This window comes from Mobula birostris, chromosome 4 (genome assembly GCF_030028105.1).
Source record: "Mobula birostris isolate sMobBir1 chromosome 4, sMobBir1.hap1, whole genome shotgun sequence".
Taxonomy (NCBI): Eukaryota; Metazoa; Chordata; class Chondrichthyes; order Myliobatiformes; family Myliobatidae; genus Mobula; species Mobula birostris.
The window spans coordinates 164,927,362-164,951,698 of record NC_092373.1 but is presented as its reverse complement, the minus strand read 5'-3'; the positions used below and the strand labels follow the sequence as shown (position 1 = coordinate 164,951,698).

At 40.7% G+C, this 24,337-nt stretch overlaps 1 protein-coding gene across 1 annotated transcript in view; it reads right to left on the bottom strand.

Moving 5' to 3' along the window:
- tbck (TBC1 domain containing kinase) overlaps window positions 1-24,337 on the bottom strand; it is a 338,866-nt gene that overhangs the window by 127,243 nt on the left and 187,286 nt on the right. The window contains exons 14-19 of the mRNA XM_072256396.1: window positions 23,927-24,056; window positions 17,724-17,822; window positions 12,737-12,799; window positions 8,068-8,194; window positions 7,470-7,520; window positions 5,994-6,077 (exon numbers count right to left, since the gene is read on the bottom strand). Of these exons, the coding sequence (XP_072112497.1) occupies window positions 5,994-6,077; window positions 7,470-7,520; window positions 8,068-8,194; window positions 12,737-12,799; window positions 17,724-17,822; window positions 23,927-24,056 (554 nt within the window). The remainder of the gene's footprint in view (window positions 1-5,993; window positions 6,078-7,469; window positions 7,521-8,067; window positions 8,195-12,736; window positions 12,800-17,723; window positions 17,823-23,926; window positions 24,057-24,337) is intronic.

The following is a 24,337-nucleotide window of genomic DNA, read 5'->3' as shown; positions in this document are numbered from 1 at the left end:
GGTCACTTAAGGATAAAGGGGACAGCATTTGCTGGGATGCGGTGGCAGTGACTGAGGTCCTTAATGAGCACTTTACATCAGTACTTTCCAAGGGGAAGGGTGTGGAGGATAGGGAGGTTAATGTTGAGCATATTGATATGCTAGTGCATTTCGAGGTAAAGGAGGATGGGTCTCTTAAAGAGCATTATGGTGGATAGATTCTCAGGGCCTGATGGGATACCTGCCAGGTTATTGAGAGTGGAAACAGGAGGGATTTCTGGGGCCTTGGCCAATATCTTTGTGTTCTCTCTAGCCACAGGCGAGGTTCCTGAGGACTGGCGAGTAGCTAATGTTCCATTATTCAAGAAGGGAACAAAGGATAATTCTGGAAACTATAGACTGGTGAGTCTCAAGGCAGTGGTGAGGAAGTTACTGGTGAGAATTCTTTGGGATAGGATCTATGAGCATTGGAAAACCATGGCCTAAATAGGGAGAATCAGCATGGCTTTATGTGGGGCAAGTCATATCTTACTAACTATAATGAGTTTTTTGATGAGGTGACAAGAGTGATTATGAAGGGTGAGCTGTGGATGTTGTCTAGACGAGGTCCCTCATGGGAAGCTCATCCAGAAGATTAAGATGGGATCCGTGGTGAATTGGCCAACTGGATTCAGAACTGGCTTCCCCATAGAAGACAGGGGGTAGTGGTCGAACGGTTGGAGATCTGTGATTAGTGAGGTTCCACAAGGATCCCTGCTGTTTGTGATGTATATAAATCAGTTGCGAAATGTATGGTGAAATGGCAGATGGAGTTTAAGCCGGCCAAATGTGAAGTGTTGTATCTTGGTAGGTCAAATGCAAGACACAGTACTGTTAAGGATCCTATCCTTAACGGTGTTGATGAGCAGAGAAATCTTGGGGTTCAAGTTCATATCTCCCTGAAAGTGGCTACACAGGTTGAGAGGGTGGTTAAGAAGGCATATGGCATGTTTGTCTTTATTAGTCAAGGCACTGTTCAAAAATCAGGAACTTTTGCTGCAGATTTGTAAAACCCAGTTAGGCAGCATCTGGAGTATTGATACAGTTCTGGTCGCCCCACATAGGACGGACATTGAGGTTTTGGAGAGGGTGCAGAAGAGGTTTACAAAGATGTTGCCTGTATTAGAGGGCAGGCGTTATAACAAGAGGTTGGACAAACTTGGGTTGTTTACTTTGGAGTGGTGGATGTTGAGGGGACATCTGATAGAAGTTTATAAGATTAGCCGTAGACAGAGTAGACAGTCAGTATCTTTTTCCACAGGTTGAAATGTCTTATACCAGGGGGCGTGAATTTAAGGTGAGAGGTGGTAATTTCAAAGGAAGGATGAGGGAAGATTTTTTACGCAGAGAGTGAGCGTACCTGGAATGTGCTGCCCAGGATAGTGGTAGAGGCAGAAATATCAGACTTTTAAGAGATGTTTAGCTAGACACATGAATGTGAGGAAAATGGAAGGGTATGGACACTGTGTAGGTAGGATAAATTAGTTTAGCTAGCTATTTGATTACTAATTTAATTGGTTTGAAACAACATTGTGGGCTGAAGGGTCTGTTCCGTACTGTTTTATGTTCTATAGATGTGTTCTGGTTTGTCTTTGTACTGTAAAGTAAGCAAAGGATTAAATATCTCGTATTTCCACCTATGAAGGAACCAGAATCTTGACCCAGCTCACCTGCCCCTGAAGCCTTCATCCAGGGCATTGTTGCTTCCTAACTATTCTATGCTAATGTCTTTTCCCTTTGTAACTTGAGGTCACATCATTCCATTTCTCCATCACCCTTTACTTTCTGACTCACCGATTAATCAATACCTCAGTTTTAATACTTGCATGCTTGATTGTTCCTCCCTTTAGGGATTTTTTTTTTGCAATTTCCACCATTCCTATAAACTATCAAGATATATGTGCTCTGGCTTTCCCAAAGACAGTCACTCCATACTTGACGGCCATGCCTTCAATTGCCAATCCCCGAAACTTTGGTATTCTTCCATAAACCCGTTTCCTAACCTCTCTTTCCTTCTTTCAGCTGTTCCCTATAACCGCCTTTTTGATCATCTACTTGTCTTCTAAGTTTTAGCATAGAACTTTTAAAAGAAAATGTTAATACCTGCAAAATAGTCTGGGACATTTCTAATATTTTAAATATGCTATGTAAATGCAAACTGTTGTTGTTAAAAAGTAGATGGAAATTGTTTGAATAACAGTGCAGGGTTAATTTATAAAAACACCATTCATGGCACAAATCAGCTGTTCAGCAATGTCAAATGTCAAAAGAATTGAAGGTTTAAATATTGTACACTTAAAATTTAGGTAACTTGAGTTAAGCCAGCAACTGAGATGCTAGTTCAATGTCTTTCAGTAACCATGCATCAACAGCGCCACATCATGGTAGTTTGATAATTGCTGAGGTAATACATTGAAACTCAAACAGGAAAAAAATTGTAGAATCTGAAAATCTAAAATAAGAACAGAAAATACTGGAAGTACTCAGCAGGTCAAGCTGCACCTTCACCTTGAAACATTAACTCTGTTTATCTTGCCCAGATGGAACCTGTACTTCTGAGTGTTTCTAGCATTTGCTGAATTTATATTTAAGCTTAGGAGGGTCATTTTCAGATTGGAGGAGACTGCTGGCAATAAAACCATAACCAATTATAATTTTATTTTCTGTAATCTGGTGACCAGAATTAGCACGGACCTTTTTCTGGAGCCTAACTCCTGATGCATACCACTCCAACACAGCACAAATGCTATGACCAAGGCCCTCCATTGGTCAAAGTCAACCATGGATCAAAGTCAACCATGGATCTTGCATCCCAGCCATCTACGTGATATGCAAGCAGTACTTAAGTTAGGACAGTATGATATGGAGAGCAAGCTGTTGTCCATACAGTAGGCTCGCCCTCTCCACTCAGCTGATGAATCCAAAGGAACAGCAGAGACCGATACAGTTTGGCACCAATGGTGTCACAGGAGTTGCCAGTCAGTGTCGAACTCAATGTAGGACTGCCATAGGGACTCCAGTTCTGGAATTTTTGTTGTGTTTACTCCCAGGCCTTGCACATGAGTGGGTATAGCCACAAGGCAGTGGAGGATTAAGATAAGAGTTTTCCTTCTCATTGATGAGCTGCCAATCATGACTGATGAACCCCATTTTCCCGAAGCTACTGGTTTTAATGTGTCAGTAATGACCCTTCTCTTGTCAGTAGAAATGGTTCTGCCGGGCTTAGTAGCTAAGGAACCTGTGAAGGCCAGGAGCTGGACATGGTTGACAGAGGCTATTTGAGATGCACACCATTGGAAGTATTTAATAGGTTTGTTGTTGGTCAGTTGCTAAGTCAAGTACGACTCCTGATGACCTCATGGACTCCTGCACACCAAGCCTTCTTGTTGGAACAGGTAGTGGGAGATTATCCACACTACCACCCCACCCCGGCTATTACAATCTTAAGAACCACAAATACTATGATTTGGTAGATATGGATAAATATCCTACATGGTTTCCTAAGCACTCTCATTTAGCTAACAGCCAATTATACATGCATAAAATGGACAGAAACCGATGCTTTCGGTAGATATCAGTTTGGAAACATGGCATTGACTCCATTTCTCACCGATTAAAGTGCAGGTGAAGATTGAAATGTTTGGGGAAGGTGAGTGAGTGTTCAATGCCATCTACCAGCCTCTCACTTGCTGCTGCCGGAGCAAGGTGTCTGCTTGTGATGGTCTCTCTCTCCTTACTCTGCTCCTGAAGGAAGGTCCCTGCATTCGAACGATCTCTTTCTCACTCAGTGCTGTCAGAGTCCTGGGTCTTGGGCAAGGTTTAATTAATGCAGTTTGTGGATTAATGTGTTTCTGGCTTCTGGTCACTCCTTTTTTTGTTGCTATTTTGGGAGTCTTTGAATCGGGGCGGCCTGCTTGTAATGTACAATGAGCTGAACTGAATATGCCTGAACTCTTGCGATTTTCTGTTTTACATTTTGTGTCTCTTCAAATGGGGGTGGGGGTGGGGTTTGATGTTTTTCTTTGAATGGGTTCCATGGTTTTCTTTGTTTCCTGGCTGTCTGTGGGTAAGACAAATCTCAGGGTGGTACACTGCATACATACTTTGATAATAAATATACTTTGAAACATTGAAATCTTCAATATCAATGTCAGATGTGCGCCACTTCACCAGGCTATTGCAATGATTGTTGTAGACCTATGCTTGGGTATCTATACTTTAACGTAACCTAAAACTTTTGCAATTTAATCTTCTATTAGTCTGTACTAATCGACAGTCTGTGCTAAATGTTAATTTCTTTCGGTTCTTTGTCAATGTTAACATTATCTGCAACCAGAGGTGGTGTGACCTTGTTACTTAGCCCCATAACTCTTCCAACCCTATCAAACTCCTTATTAAGGAGCATGAAATGAGCACACCAACTCATGCAAATGAGCTGTTACGTGGCCTGATCAATAATTACAGCATTCTATTACAGATAAGTGATTATAAGTATGCAGATTAATTCCAACTTTGTACTTAGACCACCCATGATGTTTACTGTGAGAGCCCAAAACACATCTAAAAATGCCTGTTTCAATAAGGAATGTCTTGTCATTGCACAGCACCTCTTGGCTCTAGTACTGACTCAGTGCGAAGCAAAGCCATATCACTCTGAGTGATGCCAAATTTCAATAAAGAAGTTATCTAGCTCCCATCCATGATAATTTAGTCCAGATACCTACTAAGCAGATCTCGAGGCTCAGGTGATGGTAGCTTTGTGTTCAGTTGGGACATCCTCCTCAACTCCAAGAGTCAACAACTCAATACAAAATGCCACACTGGAGTGTTAGGCACTGATTGCTGCAATGTAATTGCACCTTACTGCAAGTATCGCACAGAAAAATTAAGAGTATTAGGAAAAGCACTGGCGTACAAGGTTTCCAGACACTCATTTTTTTTTTAAAGTTGTCCCTCATCAATACATGTAAATCAATCTTTCTACCTAGTTTCTCAAAAACCATGCAGCCAAATCATGACTCAAAGTACCAGGACAAATCCTAAAGCAAAACACACAGTTTTGCTACAGAACGTCTTGGGGAAAAGAATCCCTTTCATTCCACCAAGTATCTCAGAGGGTTTCTGGAAATTGAATATACATACTTTTGCCCCTCTCCAACATGAGAGAAGGAAAGAGAAACGAAGAGGCTTCAAATTCTGCAAGGGCTCTGAGATACTTGCTAGTAGGGTGGTAGAGGTCTAGCAACTTTGATATAAGCAAATTACGTTGGGAGTAAGGGGATGAAAATTTCCTGTCTGTGAATTTTCAGGATCAATGACGGATCTGTCTAATACAGAGGGATTTTTCCCCCACAGCACACAGTGTGAACTAGAAGTATAGACTGTACTTATCAAAGAACCTGTGGGGTTAGAGTTTTTTTTTTAAACTGCCAGTCAAATTAAAAATGAACCAGGATCACCTGAACTTCTCACCCTCTCCCTGGTGAAACATTGTTAGACAATACTTTGGAATTAATTCCAGTCCAGATGTTTTAACTTAAGTAGTAATAGAGTTTTACAAGGCAATAATTCAATTAAATGGTCTGAATGATATGAAACACAGAAGTGAATTGTTCATGTGAAAACAGGCACACAATATTCTATTACTGTTTCAGAGCTGCTGACAGACAAATGCTCTTTTTGAACATCTGTGCTGTGCCATATTTTACTTTGTGAATACACCATTTAACAGACCAGTTCACCAGTTAACAAAGGCTCGGTGTAACAAAGGAGAGGGAAGAATACAAATCCTATAGTAATACAGCATCATATGATTGATAGAAGATGTTCACAGTGTTCTTCTCCTTTCCTGGTAGGAAGTCACTAGTGATATATGTACTTTACATATCATACTGTGTGAAAATGTATTTAAATATGACATTGATTAGCTGCTGCAAATCTATTGCTGCTCTGCATGAGACACGCAAACAACTTACCTTGGATAACATGAGAATTGTCTTTCAGGAAGAAGTTGTACAAGTATTTGGGAATAAAAGAAGACATGCAAGCATAGGCCAAGGCTGCAACAAGAGAAAAAGTAGTTATTGTTAGCAGAATTTAAAAGCAACCCATAACTATACTGTTTCATTAACTTCTACATTCCCCATGCTAAACACCACCATGAAGTAGAAACTTGTTTAGGAGAGGGAATCAGCACCCTGGACTGACTGAGGACAGATCTTGCCTCAGTTCTCCCTTTCTATTTTGGGCTCCTCATACATGCACCACTGAAATCGATAAGATCAGTTGACTAGAGGCAGTGCTGTTCAGAAAGCTGAATCTGTGTGTTTATTTAAATGACAATAAACATTGGAGAAAATAATCTGTGTTGGAGAAAGTTTCCCGATTGTCACGGGATTTTACACTGCTGAGAATTCCTTTGCCAGTCAAGGATATATCTATTTTGCCCTGTCCTCTCACTCTTTCACCACATGAACATATTTTTAAATTCTTCTTTAAACATCCTGCCTTGACAGCTTCTGATTAATGTATTTTGCATTACAACATGTTTTGGGGTAAATAAATTGTTCTTAATGTCTCTCTTTATACCAGCGGTGATGAAATATCTGTTCATCTATTTACCATCGCACAAGTCAGCAACCCTTGGATCTAAACATTTATCCATCAGTCAGATTTCATTTAAACATTCTAGGCTGAAATATGAATTTCTAAGTCAGAAATTCTGTGATAGTTATTATTCATTTGCAAATATTTCTTTCTGTAAAAACCCTTAATTGAAAACCATTGGCACCTGCACGAAATATAGCATTTTTCAAGAAATACTGTATATCAAGAGATGGTATGTGTGGCCATTTACTCACCAGAGGTCATAGGGTCAAAGTGGCATACCACCCATAAATCGGCACCATAAAGAGTATAGGCTTTGAATTGGGGGGAGAGGGTCTTAATGAAGGTTAAAGTTTTGTACTAGCACAAGTTAAAGCAGCAGTGCCTACCCAAGACAGTGAAGGGGTCCAACTGCAAAAGGATACATTCATAAAGGTGGTCCTGAGATCATCCCTTTCGGTCGTCTTTTTACTTCTTTGATAGGGGTGCCTTGATGATGTTCCCAGCTATCTCTCCAGCATAAAGTCCCAATGTCTTTGGGGATGTGCAAATAATATACTTGCCATTCAAGGGTGACTTACTACATGACTAATTATAATGGCAGGTCCAACTGGGAAGTTCATCCAAATCACCTCATGCCACGATGGGAGACTGCAGGACAGTTTGGGCTTCTCATGTTACCTTGAGCTAAGGTTTGCACACACCCTCAAATTGGCAAATCTTCCCCAAAAATAGCAGTTGTTGCCCAAAGTAGCACTGCTTCCACGCATGTATTTATGTGTACTCTTCACATTGCCAAGACTTCTCAAAGCTGGATATTTACCAAAAAGTAATTGCACACTCACCTTCATTATTGAAATTCAGATACAAGAATGGTGCACACAGCGAGTCTAAACCTAGGACAAAAGTGTGTTTAAGTCAAGACCATAGTCAGAAATACAAATCATAACTATGTATATCAGGGAAGTCAATGTAAAGTTGTGGAGCTCTGATCATATCACCTCTGCAATAGATCTAATAGCTAACTCTCACATTTACTGAGTCTTTCTTCATGCTTCATATTGCTGATCAGGTCTACAAGACAAAAGATATAGGAGCTAAATTAGGCCATTTAGGTCATCAAGTCTGGTCTGCTATTCAATCATGGTTGATTTTCTTTTTTGAACTCTATACTCCAGTCTTCTCCCTGTAAACTCCTTACCAATCAAAAACTCACCGATCTCTGCCTCACACACACCCCCAATGACTTGGCCTCCACAACCCTCTGTGGTAACGACTTCCACAGATTCGCCACCTTCTGACTGATGACATTCCTCCCCATCTCATTCCTTTATTCTGAGGCTGTGTCCTCGGATCCTAGACTGTCCTAATAATGGAAACATCCTCTCCACAGTCATACTGCATGGAAATACCAGCAAGTCTACACAAAGCAATTAAACTTACCTTGCCAGTATACCAGATCCTGATGGGAGACTACCCAGGCCTTTAAAACACGCCTGAATTTTCCATGACCCTCTGGCGATGACAGCAGCTCATCGTACTGATGACACCGTGGAATATCCACCTCAATCTGAAAAACAAACATCATAGAAAGAAAAATAGATTGAGTATAAGGATTCCTGATATATAAATTCCAATCCATAGTCATACTTTATTGATCCCAGGGGAAATTGGTTTTCGTTACAGTTGCATCATAAATAATAAATAGTAATAGAACCATAAATAGTTAAATAGTAATATGTAAATTATGCCAGTAAATTATGAAATAAGTCCAGGACCAGCCTATTGGCTCAGGATGTCTGACCCTCCAAGGGAGGAGTTGTAAAGTTTGATGGCCACAGGCAGGAATGACTTCCTATGACGCTCTGTGCTGCACCTCGGAGGAATGAGTCTCTGGCTGAATGTACTCCTGTTCCCACCCAGTACATTATGTAGTGCATGGGAAACATTGACCAAGATGGCATGCAACTTAGACAGCATCCTCTTTTCAGACACCACCGTGAGAGAGTCCAGTTCTATTCCCACAACATCACTGGCCTTACGAATGAGTTTGTTGATTCTGTTGGTGTCTGCTACCCTCAGCCTGCTGCCCCAGCACACAACAGCAAACATGATAGCACTGGCCACCACAGACTCGTAGAACATCCTTAGCATCGTCCGGCAGATGTTAAAGGACCTCAGTCTCCTCAGGAAATAGAGACGGCTCTGACCCTTCTTGTAGACAGCCTCAGTGTTCTTAGACCAGTCCAGTTTATTGTCAATTCGTATCCCCAGGTATTTGTAATCCTCCACCATGTCCACACTAACCCCCTGGATGGAAACAGGGGTCACCGGTACCTTAGCTCTCCTCAGGTCTACCACCGGCTCCTTAGTCTTTTTCACATTAAGCTGCAGATAATTCTGCTCACACCATGTGATAAAGTTTCCTACCGTAGCCCTGTACTCAACCTCATCTCCCTTGCTGATGCATCCAACTATGGCAGAGTCATCCAAAAACTTCTGAAGATGACAAGACTCTGTGCAGTAGTTGAAGTCCGAGGTGTAAATGGTGAAGAGAAAGGGAGACAAGACAGTCCCCTGTGGAGCCCCAGTGCTGCTGATCACTCTGTCAGACACACAGTGTTGCAAGCACACGTACTGTGGTCTGCCAGTCAGGTAATCAAGAATCCATGATACCAGGGAAGCATCCACCTGCATCGCTGTCAGCTTCTCCCCCAGCAGAGCAGGGCGGATGGTGTTGAACGCACTGGAGAAGTCAAAAAACATGACCCTCACAGTGCTCACTGGCTTGTCCAGGTGGGCGTAGACACGGTTCAGCAGGTAGACGATGGCAACTCCTAGTCGGGGCTGGTAGACGAACTGGTGGGGATCTAAGTGTGGCCTGACCATAGACCGGAGCAGCTCCAGAACAAGTCTCTCCAGGGTCTTCATGATGTGGGAGGTCAATGCCACCAGTCTGTAGTCATTGAGGCCGCTGGGGCGCGGCGTCTTCGGCACAGGGACGAGGCAGGACGTCTTCCACAGTACAGGAACCCTCCGGAGCCTCAGGCTCATGTTGAATACATGGCGAGGTACTCCACATAGCTGAAGGGCACAGGCTTTGAGCACCCTGGTACTGACACCACCCGGTCCTGCAGCCTTGCTTGGGTTGAGACGTTTCAGCTGTCTTCTCACCTGATCAGTCATGAAGCCCACCGTGGTGGTTTCGTGTGGGGGAGGGGTATAGTCATGAGAGCAGGGTGGGGGACTGTGAGGAGGGGTAGGAGGGGAGAGTGGAATATGTGTTGGTTGGGGGCCGACAACAGACGGCTCATGTGGGGGATGGGCAGGGGTCACAATGTCAAATCTGTTAATGAACAGGTTAAGTTCGTTGGCCCTGTCCACACTGCCTTCAGCTCCTCTGTTGTTAGTTTGCCGGAACCCAGTGATGGTCCTCATCCCCCTCCAGACCTCTCTCATGTTGTTCTGCTGGAGTTTCCACTCAAGCTTCCTCCTGTACCTGTCTTTAGCCTCCCTGATCCTGGCTTTCAGGTCCCTCTGTATTGCCCTCAGCTTCTCCCTATTTCCATCTCTAAACACCCTCTTTTTAGCATTCAGGATATCCTTAATGTCCTTTGTCACCCATGGCTTGTTATTTGAACAACAAAGGACAGTTCTTGTCGGAACATCGTAGTCCACACAGAAGTTAATGTAATCAGTGATGCATTCTGTGAGCCCATCAATATCCTTTCCATTTGGCTCACAGAGTGCCTGCCAGTCTGTCACCTCAAAACAACCCTGGAGTGCCTCATAAGCCTCCTCTGACCATTTCCTCACTGTCCTCGAGGTTGCAGGTTTACTCTTCACCAGAGGCACGTAGCAGGGTTTTAGATGCACCAGGTTGTGATCTGACCTTCCCAGTGGGGGGAGGGGAGAAGAGCTGTATGCATCCTTAACGTTAGCGTATATCAAATCCAGAGTCCTCTCCAGAACCCAGACATGAAAAAGGATATAAATTACATAGTAGTTTTTTTTACAAGGTAAATGGAACTTGATTAGGCACAGAAGCAAGCACCAATCTTTCATTGTTGACTCCCTCTTCATGCCAGCTGTCTTACAATGCAAGAGAATATTTGCAAGGTTGAGTTGTGGACTTCACACTCTTTTTACTGATTCCTGTAACACCAGTTTTCAATATATCCCTATTTGGCTCATCCATGCCAGTATGCTTGACAGTTCTGATATACTCCTGGCCATATCCTTTTCTGCTACCCTCTATAAACTTTTGATCATTCAAAGTGATGCTGTTCGTGCCCTGCCCTAATCACGCCTCTACTTAGTTTTCTTCTTCAATGACTCCTGGCTAAGCAATGACTTAATATTAAACGCTCCTCCTTGCTTTCAGTCTCTTCCATAGCTTTGTTTCTTTCTGTTATTGTAATCCCCTCCAGCATCTTAATTTAACACATTTGTGTTTCTCTAGTTTTGGGCTATTGATTAAATCTGAACTTCATTGCTTCATCCTTGACAAGTATATTTTCAGCTGCCAAGAACCTTAAGCGTTGCAAATTCCTCTCTAAACTTCTTCACCTCTCTACTTTGTATTTCTCCTTTCAGAAACTCTCTCTTGTGGTTTGGCATTAAATCCGTTTTTATTTGACCACCCTCTGCTGAAGCATCATGGCATATTTCTACTATGTCATATACAATTTACAGTTTATTGTTGGACCTTGTAATGCAATTTGTTTTAGCCTGATTCTAAGAGAAATGAAACAGGCACTTGTCAAAGGAGTTAAACAAATATTTTACTAGTGAGATTAATGATTTAGTACAGGGAGGTAAGCACCCAAAATAATATTACCTTCCTCGTGAGAGGGGCAATATATCCTGCAAGTTGGCTGAATCCTAGTGCTTTACAATCTACAAGTGAAACACAAATTATGTCTTTTCATAATTCATGCTTTGTTTGGATCAGAGCAACTGGTTTACATGATTTTAAAAGCTCAGCCAGAAACTGTGCCAAGTAGTTTTATCCATCCACTTTGCCGGTTTAGAGGATTTTTGTTATTTATTCTCAGAATCAATTTTCAGAGATAATTAATCCTAGAATTAAACTGTAACCTCATGTAAACATTAATGGAATTAATGAATGGAAAATATATTTAAGGGAGTCAAGGGGTATGGTGTAAGGAGAAATGTTTCATGGGAACATGAGGGAGAACTCCCTCACTCGGAGATTGGTAAGAAGGTGGAATGAGCTGCCAGTGAAAGCGGCCTTGATTTCAACATTCAAGAGCTACATGATAGCTACATGAATAGGAGAGGTATAGAGAGCTATGATCTGCAAGCAGGTCGATGGGAATAGGCAGAATAATGGTTTAGGCATGGACTAGATGGGCTGAAGGGCCTGTTTCTGTGCTGTAGTGCTCTCTGACTCTATGAGTAATTTATTTCCATTAAACAAAATGGATACGATGCACAATAAAAGAATATGCACTTATATAGCATCTACTTTTCCACATTCAAAAGTTGGTGCATATCCAATATATTACTTTTTCAGCAGCAGATGGCCTGAGGAAGGCCAGATTTATAATCGATGTTGTTTATACCCCAACAGGATCAGTGGTCTGCTTAAAAATGTGAGATTATGAGCAACTTAACGTAATGACCACCTAAAACCTAAAAGATGGCATCAGTGTTGGACGAACAGGACAAAGTTTATGGCTAATGCTGAACACAATGGCTTCTTTCTCCCTCAATAATTACATGAAGAAAATGGCTGGTCATCCAAGACAAATTGCCAGATAAACATAGTTTGATTAACATGGAGTGTGGGAGTTGGGAAAGTTGGTAAAGAGATAAGGCTGGACTTTGGCAGCATACACAGAAGCTATCCTTGTATCTGTGGATAATACAGCTGGAGAAATTAACCTAGAAGAACATGTAGATAGCATGGAACTCAGTAAGTGTTTTATTGGCAATCTTTAAAATTATATCAGTTAAAACAATGCATAGACAGTATATTTTGTCTAAATGTTCACCAGTTACACACAACATAAAAGAACAACTCTATAAACCGTTCTGGCACTAAAATCTCAAAAGTATGGAAAGTCACCTCAGTCCACGTCCTTACCTGTCTATCAGTTGGAATTGGAGTATCTTTATCAATCGCATCGTATTTTGCTTGAATATCTCCCTGAAAAGGTGAAATGATCAGCTGCGTTTAAATAATTAACATTAATACAAAGTTGACAACACCTAACGCTATCAATAAAAGACTTAACTCTTCAGGCAGTGCTCAGTTTTTCCTCAACAACCTGCTGCTCCAATACTTTTTTATTCATGCAAAGAGATAACTTGAATATAAAACATTCCTACTTTTGTTGACCTCATTTCAATTATTTTTCTAGAGAGAGAAAATACATCTAAATTACCGCGATGTATAAAAAGATAAACAGATTATATAGTGCAGACATTGAGAACATAATTTTCAAAGTAGCCAGTACATTAAAATAATAAATGAAGTACAGGATAGGTAAACTCAGAGCAGAGATCCATCAGAAGGTCTAACTAATTACAGACCTTGTCTTTAGCACTTGATGGGATCAGTTATTTAAATCCACAAATAATTAGTTAATCAAACAGAATGTATGTGGGGGACGGGGAATTATAAATTAATTGCTTTTCTTATTTAATCTAACTTTGATGTATAAAGTGGTCATGATCACACTTAGATCCAGCATCTTTATTACTGACTGAGACTTATAAAATGTAGAAATAGTACACAAGGATGTCATTTGGCCCAGTTTTGTCTGTCAAATGAATTGCTTCTGGGGTCCTAACACTATGCCTTGTAGGTTATATGTAATGCAGTTCAGAACATATTTTCTTGACTCATTTAGCATATATAATAAAATAAAGTGAACTATAAACATAAGAAATTCTGTAGCTGTCAAATCCAGAACAACACACTCCGAATACCAAAGAAACTCAACAGATCAGGCAGTATCTGTGGAAACGAATAAACAGTCGATGTCCTGATGAAGGATCTTAGCCCGAAATGTTGACTGTACAATCATTTCCATAGATGGTATCTGACCTGCTGAGTCCTCCAGGACTTTGTGTGTGTTGGTCTAAAGTGAACTAAATGAACTAAGTTTAGCAACAACTAGTTCTAAGATCCAGTTACGTATAAGCAAAATCATTTGGCATCAGAAGAAAGAGAAACCAAAAGTGCCCATAAAACTACTCTTAGCAACACTTCAACAATAAACATTTGTTTCTGTGATTAAGTTCATTTCAACTTCATCAGTTAGTAATGCTGAAATTAATAAAATATTGCAGAGATTGATTTTTACAAATTACATTGTTGTAGATATAAATAAGAATTTACATTGAATTGAATTGAATTGATTTTGCCACTATTCAGGACATTTACAAAGACATGTGTGTAAAAAGGGCCCAAAGGATCATTGGGGACTCAAGTCACCTCAACCATAAATTGTTCCAGCTGCTACCATCTGGCAAACAGTACTGCAGCATAAAAGCCAGGACCAACAGGCTCCAGGACAGCTTCTTTCACCAGGCCATCAGACTGATTAATTCATGATGAAACAACTGTATTTCTATGTTATATTGACTATCCTGTTGTACATACTATTCATTATAAATTACACCTGGCACATTTAGACAGAGACGTAACGTAAAGATTTTTACTCCTCATGTATATGAAGGATGTAAATAATTTACCTCACTAGTATTGTATTGTACTGCTGCCACATTTCACTACATTTATCAGTGATAATCAACCTGATTCTGAATCTAATTTCAGGAAAGAAAGCATTAAAATGGATGGTATTTTATAACATCACTGTATTCATACTTTCCAATGTTATTAGGCTACAGTTTCTCTTAAATAATCCACAATTTAATAATTCTAATAAATGATGTATTTTTCAGAAACATGTAGAATCAATTATGCTTGTAGTTTATTGAATCCCCTTTAATTTTGTTGGTCTGAAAAACATAATCCTGAAGATAAGTATTCCTTATGATTTAAAGTCAGTTGTAGCTTTAAGGAAAATATTTTATATGGGTATTTTATAGATTGAAATGTCAAAGTCCAACTACACTGAGAAGAGTATATGCTATAAATCTGGAAACCAAAGTGCACCAGAGAATTGGGGTGGGGTGGGGGCGAGGGGAGGGAAAGAAGAGACACAGAAGAAAATTTGGAACAATAAATAATGGTAATACACATACACAGTCACTTGCAATTTCTCTTCAAGCAGAACTCGTAAATTTCCTAACAACTTTGAAATGAAGGATAGTGTACTAGTAATGCAAGTTATAACAAGAACCTGACAGCACCTTCTGTGTAACTCCATATTCTAAATATAGGCACTGCTTGTTGAGTTGTCACCCTTTTTTTTAAGCTTTTTGTCAGCTGTTTTTCAAACTTGGCAAACTGGAATGCTTCACAAGTTGTTGTGCTGATTTATAATGGGAGGAAAACTACACCATGCAAGATGAGATATGTTATTGCGCTGACCAAATCCTTCAAACCTATAAAGTTTAATTAATTAGTTGTATCAATAAAGAGTCCATGAACAAAATCGCTTTAATATTTTGTTGGAGGGTTTGCAAAACCCAAATGACTTTTTAAAAAATGTCTTTTGCCTTGTCTAAAAGTGCAGTAAAACTGAAATCTGCAACTAAGCTGTATAGCTTCTATAACATTATAAACGTTGTCAGTTACTGAGAATGAGTGCTCGCAGGGTGCATCTTGAAGGAAGTCAATTCAAAATACACTTACTAATGGAGATCTGACAATGCATGAGTGGTGTCTAGATCCAATTATAAGCAAAATTGCAAAGATTGTGGTTAAACCCCAAAAACATAAAAATATTGCAACTGTTATGCTTTTTAAAACCAATTTTGACGGGTTAGAGTCACAAAAAAGTTAACATCAGGTTTAACCATAGGTTGGGCCAGAGGTTGCTCTCCATGGGAGGCCATGTTGGGCAGGAGGTTGCTGTCCAGGGGAGGTCGATTTAGGCTGGAAGTCACTCTTCACGGGAGGTCACATCGGGCTGGAGGTCACTCTCCACGGGAGACCGCGTCGGGCTGGAGGTCACTCTTCACGGGAGACCGCATCGGGCTGGAGGTCACTCTCCACGGGAGACCGCATCGGGCTGGAAGCTGCATCTTGGCACTTGAAAGCCCAACAGAAGGACAGAGTTTAAGCTGTTGCTCTCCTCAATGCTAACGGAGGATGTTTTCATAATTCTGAGACATATGTGATTGTTCGTGTGGACTGTAGTTTATATTAGGCTACGTCCACAGTTTCGCGTAAAAACGATAGGCGTCCACACCAGGCATTTTTTAAAATACCTCTGTCCACATTAAAACGTGTATGTGGGCAAATCTCCTCCTACTGGGCATGCGCTGGACACATCTACAGAAAACAAGTGACATGTTAGGTGTCGAATCTCGCTGTGAAAGTGCACATTTGTGCAGGTACAGACTAGGAAAACTTAAAAGGAAATTGCCAAACGAGGGACAGCTCTTGGCTCTCACGCAGGAGGACTTAAAACAAAAAAAAAACAAATACTGAAGCATAAGGAGGCAACCGACAGGGAGTTCACGGACAGTATGACCCGGCAGATGACGAACATTGAAAAACTGACTGTTGCATTAATAAAGCACCTTGTTAAATGTATAAAACATGTCTGCATTAGTGTTATCTTGTATTCCCATACAATGTTACATTAGGCTGTTACACATCTATTGTCAGAGAAGTACTTGCATCAATAGGTAAACCACCTTCATACAAGCAGGGCAAAGTGAGTATACTTATTTATTCAGTAAGTTATGGGTCAAAGTATTTGGTGAGTACACTTCTAACTCTTCTGGCTGCCGTCTGTTCTGAAATTGTTAGGTTATGTGGGGAGTTGCGATCAAGAAAACAATGAAATGCAGTGCTGCTGCCACCATCTGTTCCAGCACGGCATGACAGCATTTTAGAAATCTTGGGTTACCCCGTCCACACTGCTCTGCACAATCGGCGTTTTCAAATTTACACATTCTGGAGAACGTTTTAGAAAAGCTCCATTTTCGGGGGAGGAAAACGCCGTTTCAGTGTGGATGGAGGGTCAAAGCGAAGAGAAAAGGCTTCGGTTATGGATTTATCCGGTCTAGTGTGGACGTAGCCTTAGTCTCCTTCAGTTTCTTTCTTGTTGCCGATTGGCAGGTGGGCGACATGTTACTTTTTTTGGGTGAGGGAAGGGTTGGGAGGTTGATGTCACTGTCACTTTTTGCTTGGGAGGGGTTAGGAGTTTGATGTTTTAGCTGCCATGCCCGAGTGGGTGATCTGTTAACGTTTCAGGGTTGCGAGGTTTGTTTCTTTTTCTTTCCTGTGCTGGAGGGGTTTGATGTCTTTTCTTTCAATGACTACCATGGTTTTTCTGTATTTCATGGCTACCTGGAGAAGACAAATCTTAGAGTTGTATTCTGGGTTCATACTTTGATAATAAATGAACCTCTGAACCTTTTAAAAATCTCATTCCTGTATGGACTACAAACTCATCTTTTATTATGTGACATATTTTCCTACCTTTCTCCCCAAAGATAAAATGTTTAAATAATTTATAAAACATACTGTATAAGGGAAGAGAACCCAAGTTTAAAATGGGGACACAGTAATTTATTCATATTCTGATCTCTAATGCTGCTCAAGGCAAGACTTGTCTTTTGGATATGTAACCATTTTTGCTTTAAGAAAGGCACAATTGCAGCCAGCTACCTTCATTTAACCTTTACATTGCAACAGTAACCACTGCCAAATCAGATATTTTTAACTACAGATAAATTAATCTTAACCAGCCACAAGAATGTTACACAATGGACTATGTTTGATTTTCTCATCTGCCAATGCACATAAATAGACACAGGGCAGAAGATTATAGGATTACCAAATGATAGCTGTGACATTTGGTTCCATGCCTATTGCCTGACTGCAGTAATGCTTAAGAACCCATATGGGAATTAGATATATCCCTCATTTAACATTGTTAAGAAATGTAATGAGGAAAAATACTTTTGTAACAACTGGGTCTAACCTCTACTCCAAGTAGTGCAGCCCAGGTCAAACCTCTAACTAATGGAGGAATGTCCACTCTTGCTTCTTTCCAAATTTGATTCTTTTTGTATGGGTAAGCCTGAATAATAGGAAGAAAAGAAACAAAAAATCATCAATATCATGCTCTGTGTCTTTTTTCTTTCTTTCACAATTGAAGACTTGTTTTAATCTGCTCCTTGGGATCTCTGGTTGTAAATTTCAAAATATAAAATAATCAATCTGGAGTGAGCAGAATACATTGCAAACTCAGCAAATTAAGAGTGCTTACAAGCAGAATAGTCACCCTTGGATGATGAGTAATTTGAATTCTAATCTCCAGCACATACCAGATTAAGAAACCAAGCAGAAGCCAAGAATCACTCCACAGAAATAGGGCTAATTTGGGCAGGAGAAGAATTTTCCAAAATGGGCAACCACTAACTTAAGTAACATGAAGGACTAGCCCTTCAATTGGTATGGAGGTAAAAATATCCATTTTAAATGCAAGGCCAGGGTTTGCAAAATATGGTCTTTGCTTCAGACCTTAAAGAACGCTGCTCAGAAAGCAGCGTCAAATTCTATGACATGGATTTCCTTTGAAATAAGTCATTTACTAAGTGGTGCCAACTGTGGCCCTTAACAGTACGTATCAGGATTCACTGATTTCATCAACCTAGCTGGCCAACCAATCAGATTAAAGAGCAACACACAAAGTACCAGAATAACTCAGTAGGTCAGATAGCATCTATGGAATTTCTCCCGTGCTTTGTACGTTGCTCCAGATTTCTAGCACCTGTGGATACTTGGTCCCCAGTCAGATTAATGAATTATAAGGTAGTGCGCAGGCAACTAAGAACTTCTAATAATTTTTAACTTACTTTATATACAAAGAAGAACAAAGATCAAGGCAGAAACTGCAATACCATGAATTTAAAACATTTTTAGCATGTTTTCAAATCTTCATGAATTTCAGGGGATACAAAATGCACACATATAAAATCTGTTTTTGGATGTTTGTCACAAATTAAAACCTTAAGATTTTGTTAAGGACTTAGTTATATCTTGCTCAACAAGGTAGAGTGCAGTCTAACAGCAAGTGATCATCTTAGTCGCTTTTCTTGACAGACCTCGTTGGACATTGTTAATGTTGAATGCTGCAAGTCCGATTCATTGATTTATTGGTGGATGGCGGTGGGAGGTGCGTGGCCCTGGTCACAGTGAAAACTAGACCTCAAGCTGCAGCGTTGCCTGTTTACAGCCACACAGGAGAGGAGCGTAGGAGTCGGGCGCTCCACTGGATGTGGTGTGGCGAGGCACCCAAGCAGGAGTCGATGCCGTCCCCCCAATATTTGCTCGTCAGAAGACAAGCTGTATTTTGATCAACTGCAAACTGTAGCAACATTCATGGACTCAGGGTCTTGGATGTTATTGTGTGACCATATTTTACTGATGTCACATATGTACTTGCTATTTTATATGTGCTATATGTATATGATGATTGGTACTATGTTTTGCACCTTGGCCCTGTAGTAATGCTGTTTAATTTGGCTGTATTCATGGGTATTCATGTATGGTTGAATGACAATTAAACTTGAAGTTGATAATAATTGCCAGTACTTTTTTATTTGTCAGTGCTGGGGATAAAGCAAAACTGATTGTTATACCTTACCTTGATTCAGCACCTCAGATGCCTTCAGGAATTCTAAGGTTATTGTAAAAAATAAAAACTCATAATGCTGGATGCAAAAAACAAGTGACAATAGTAGCTTGGGAGGTTAGCAGGAACAGAAGGTAGGCATAAATGAGCCTTCGTCTGGTTTGCAATATGCAAACTGTGCTGTGCCACAGGGTTCAGAGGTAGTGCTGCAAATTTTATAATTTAGCTAAATGGCTTGGAAGAAAGTATCAAAAGGTGTGTTTATTTGTTTACTGATGATACCAATCTGGCAAAAAAAACTAAGTTCCAAAGAGGACTTAAGGAGGCCTAGATAGGTAGGTATCCAGATAGATTGACAGATATCCAAGATAGATGAAGAAAGTAGGTAAACACATGACAAGTAGAGAATAATGAAAAATGTGAAATTGCCTTTCCTGGCAGGAAAAAAAAAATGAGTACCATTTTAGCTAAGTGATGAGAGTTGTAAAGCTAGCTCTCAGAAGTCGTGGGATCTGGATGTTTGAGTGCACAATTTACAAAAAGCTCTGATGCAGCTACAGCAAGAATGTTGGAAAGCTAAAATAACATGATGGCTTTTGGAATTTAATACAAAAATAGAGAGATTGCACTTTGGTATGGAGGGCACAGGTGAGACTACAGCTGGAGCATGAATATTGTGTTGGTTTTCTTAGTCAAAATGGTAATAAGTTGGAAGTAATTCAGAGAACATTTACTCATGCACAGGTAGACTCACAAGGAAAAGTTGAATAGACTAGATTTGAACCTGCTAGTGCTTAGAAGATGGTGACAGGATATGATTTAAGCACGCCAGATCCTTAAGGCTCTTGACAGAGTGTGTGTTGAAAATATGTTGCTTAATGTGGCTAAATAGAACTGGGGATCAGTGTTTAAAAATAAGGGATCGCTCATTTAAGATGATTTTTTTTTTACTTCTCAGTGTAAACATTAAGATTGATAAGTCCCCAGGGCCGGACGTGATATACCCCAGGTTGCTGTGGGAAGTAAGAGAAGAGATCGCTGGAGCAGTAGCTATGATCTTTGAATCCTCTTTGGCTGCAAGGGAGGTGCCGGAGGATTGGAGAATGGCAAATGTAGTTCCCTTGTTTAAAAAAGGTAATAGGGAGAATCTTGGGAACTATAGACCGGTGAGTCTTATGTCGGTGGTCTGCTAGCTATTGGAAAGGATTCTTAAGAATAGGATCTACGAGCGCTTGGAGAAGTACAGTCTACTCAAGGATAGTCAACATGGCTTTGTGAAGGGAAGGTCATGCCTCACAAGTCTAATTGAGTTTTTGGAAGAGGTAACAAAAGAAATTGATGAGGGTAGGGCGGTAGATGTTGTCTACATGGATTTTAGCAAGGCATTTGACAAGGTCCCCCACGAGAGACTCATCCAGAAAGTCATGAGGCATGGGATCAGTGGAACCTTGGATGTTTGGATAAAAAAATTTGCTTAAAGGAAGAAAGCAGAGGGTAGTAGTGGAAGTAAAGTATTCTCCCTGGAGGTCGCTGACTAGTGGGGTGCCGCAAGGATCTATCCTGGGACCCCTGCTCTTTGTGACTTTTATAAATGACCTGGATGAAGAGGCGGAAGGATGGGTGAGTAAGTTTGCGGATGTCACGAAGATGGGAAGAGTTGTGGATGGAGCTGTAGGTTGTCGAATGTTACAAGAGGATATAGACAGGATGCAGGGTTGGGCTGAAAAGTGGCAGATGGAGTTCAATCCGGATAAGTGTGAGGTGATACATTTTGGAAGGACAAACCAGAAGGCTGAGTACAGGGTTAATGGTTGGTTACTTAAGAGTGTGGATGAACAGAGGGACCCTGGGGTTCAAATCCATACATTCCTCAAGGTCGCTGCACAGGTTGATAGGATAGTTAAGAAGGCCTGTGGGATGCTAGGTTTCATTAATAGGGGGATTGAGTTCAAGAGTAGAGAGGTCATGTTGCAACTCTACAAATCTCTGGTGAGACCATACTTAAGAGTATTGTGTTCAGTTCTGGTCACCTCATTATAGGAAGGATGTGGAAGCTATGGAGAGGGTGCAGAGGAGATTTACCAGGATGTTGCCTGGATTGGAAAACAAGTCTTATGAGGCAAGGTTAGCAGAGCTGGGACTTTTCTCTTTGGAGCATAAAAGGATGAGAGGGGACTTGATAGAGGTCTACAAGATTATGAGAGGCATAGATAGGGTGGATAGCCAGTATCTGTTTCCCAGAGCACAAATAGCAAACACCAGAGGCATATGTACAAAGTTAAGGGAGGGAAATTTAGGGGAGACATCAGGGGTAAGTTTTTTTACACAGAGGGTTGTGGGTGCCTGGAATGACTTGCCGGAGATGGTGGTGGAAACTAAATCATTAGGGGTATTTAAGAGCCTCTTTTACAGGCACATGGGTGGTGTGGACTTAGGGTTTAGTACATTTTTTTTAAGGAATATATGGGTTGGCACAACATCGAGGACCGAAGGGCTGTAGTATTCTAGTGTCTAGTGTTTAGTATTGAGAGCCTTTGGAACCCTGTTTTCACAGACCTCCTCCAAAGTCTCTGAACATTTTTTAAAGCAGAAATAGCCAGATATTTAATAAGCAAGGGATTGAAGATAACAAGTGGACAGGAAAGCATAGTAGAGATTACAATTGGATTAGCTGCAAATTTATTAAATGGTGGAGCTATCTCAATGAACCGAATGCCTTGCTTATGCTCCTAATCTATCTGCTGGGACATATCACTATGAAAAAAGCCTGTAGCAAATTGTTGTTAATTCGTAGATTCCATGTCAAATGAAAACTACATGAACACAGGTCATTAACAGTAACTTTTGGATTCCTATAATTAATTTCATTCCAGAAATTTCTGTCAGATTTCCTACATTATAAAAATGAGTTGTGATCAGCCACTGTTATTTTCATCACTTTTCGCGGGATCATTTTGAACACCTATACCGTTAGAATATACAAATTATATTTATTGAAGTGTAGTCAATATTTCCAAGTCTATCCTGTCTAGTGAAGTCAAAGGAGATGTAAAGAAAAATAAAACATTCACTTACACATCCTCAGAACAGTGACAATGCCAAAGCAATGGTCGTAATTATTGCCACAATTATGATGAGGTCAATAAGAAGCTTAATTTATACCACAACAATAATGAGAAATTAGTGCCTAATTTGTTGGTGGCACATCCCATCCTGTCATTTGAATAGAAGACAGGAAATAAAGATGAGGAACAACTGCAAGTGTCTAACTTTACAAGGGATGAATGGCCCAGAAGCTATTAGCTAAAGGAAGACAAAAAAGGACAAAATAAATGTTCATTATATTCAAATATACAACAGGCAAAAAGATTACATTTTCCTCATTAACATCATGGGGAAGAATGGCTATTCTCATCTGAAGAAGCTGCCAGGTCAACATTGAGTGGCTTCTCTCTCTCCCTGTGCTGCAGGCAATATGACAAATGCATCAGCTCTAATTTACAGTAGGGGGTAGCATCTGGGCTGGAGTTTTATATATATTTTGCGTGGTTGTAATTTACTAATATCAGACATCCCACCCTGCAAAAACTCACTTCAGGGAGGTAGCACCATCAATTTGCGGGAGACTTCCGGGAGAGGTGGGATGTCTGCAATAGAGTAGCTCCTTAGCAGCTAGCCAGCTAGTTTAAATAACGTTAGCTATGCTAATGAAGAAATGACACTTGTTAAACTCACCTCAACATGTCTTTTACAGTCTTAACCCACTAGAAAGGTCTTTGTTGCAAACAGTGCAGCGAGCAACACTGTCATTATTTTGACCCCTATTTAGGCAGGGGTACACTTCAGTGTAGTCTGGGGTGACGTACGTTTTATATTTTTTTGGAACACTCTGCAATGGCGTGCTCTCGCTTGCTTTCTCTCTCGCTCGCTCTCTCCCTCTCTCACCTGCCTTTGCTCTCGCTTGCTCTCCCTCTCTCACTCTCTCTTGCTTTTCTCTTGCTCACTCTCAAAAAAACTGATTTCCGTGATATTGTGTATAATTTGCGGGCATCAGGGAGCCACTATTAATATGCGGGAGACTCCCGGAAGTTCCCGGAGAGGTGGGATGTATATCCTATATGTGTTTGCTATCCTGTATGTGCTGAGGACCAGGCCTTGGGCTGTGGTGTCACCTGTTTACAGCCGCCAGGAGAGAGGAGTCGGAGCTGGTGCGCTCCACTGAGGGCAGTGTGGCGTTGTATTGAGGTTGGAGTTGGTGTTGCACACCCCCGCCCCCGAATATTCGCTCGGCAGGAGGCCGACTCTGTTGCGGTCGTTTGCAGATCTCTGCAGTATTCGATGGCTCAAGTTTGGACTCTGTATTGCATGGCTGTATCTTTCTACCCTATTTGTGCTACATGTGCTTTGTGCTGTGTGTGACTGTTGGTATTGTGTTTTGCACCTTAGCCACAGAGTAATGCTGTCTCATTTGGCTGTATTCATGCATATTGATGAATGATTAAATGACAATAAAACTTGAATTGAATAGAATAGTATTTGAATCACACCTTTAGAAGCCTGTCAAAGAGTATAATTCGGTGTAGCTGGTACTCCGTATCTTTCTCTCGTATAATGAGAGGCAGTGAAGCTGCAGCAGATAGGTCTTGGTTGCTGTTGGAAGGTGATATAGTTGACTGCCTTGAAAACGAAAGAGAGAAGAACGTATAACATTTTGGAAAAATACTGCATTCTAATCGGATAAGACAAGACTATCAGGAGGCATGATTGAGTTGACTAGCCTAACCCACACACTTAAAGTAATGCAACATTTAATATAACTAAAACAAAACTAGAACTTCAGTGAAAATGGATCCAGCTTGGATTTATTGAGAACAAAGCCAATTTAATTTGTACCCTGTGAGCCGATTGTGGTTTTCTAGTTTTGAGAAATGGGCTCACAAATTCTTTGCAACTACCTG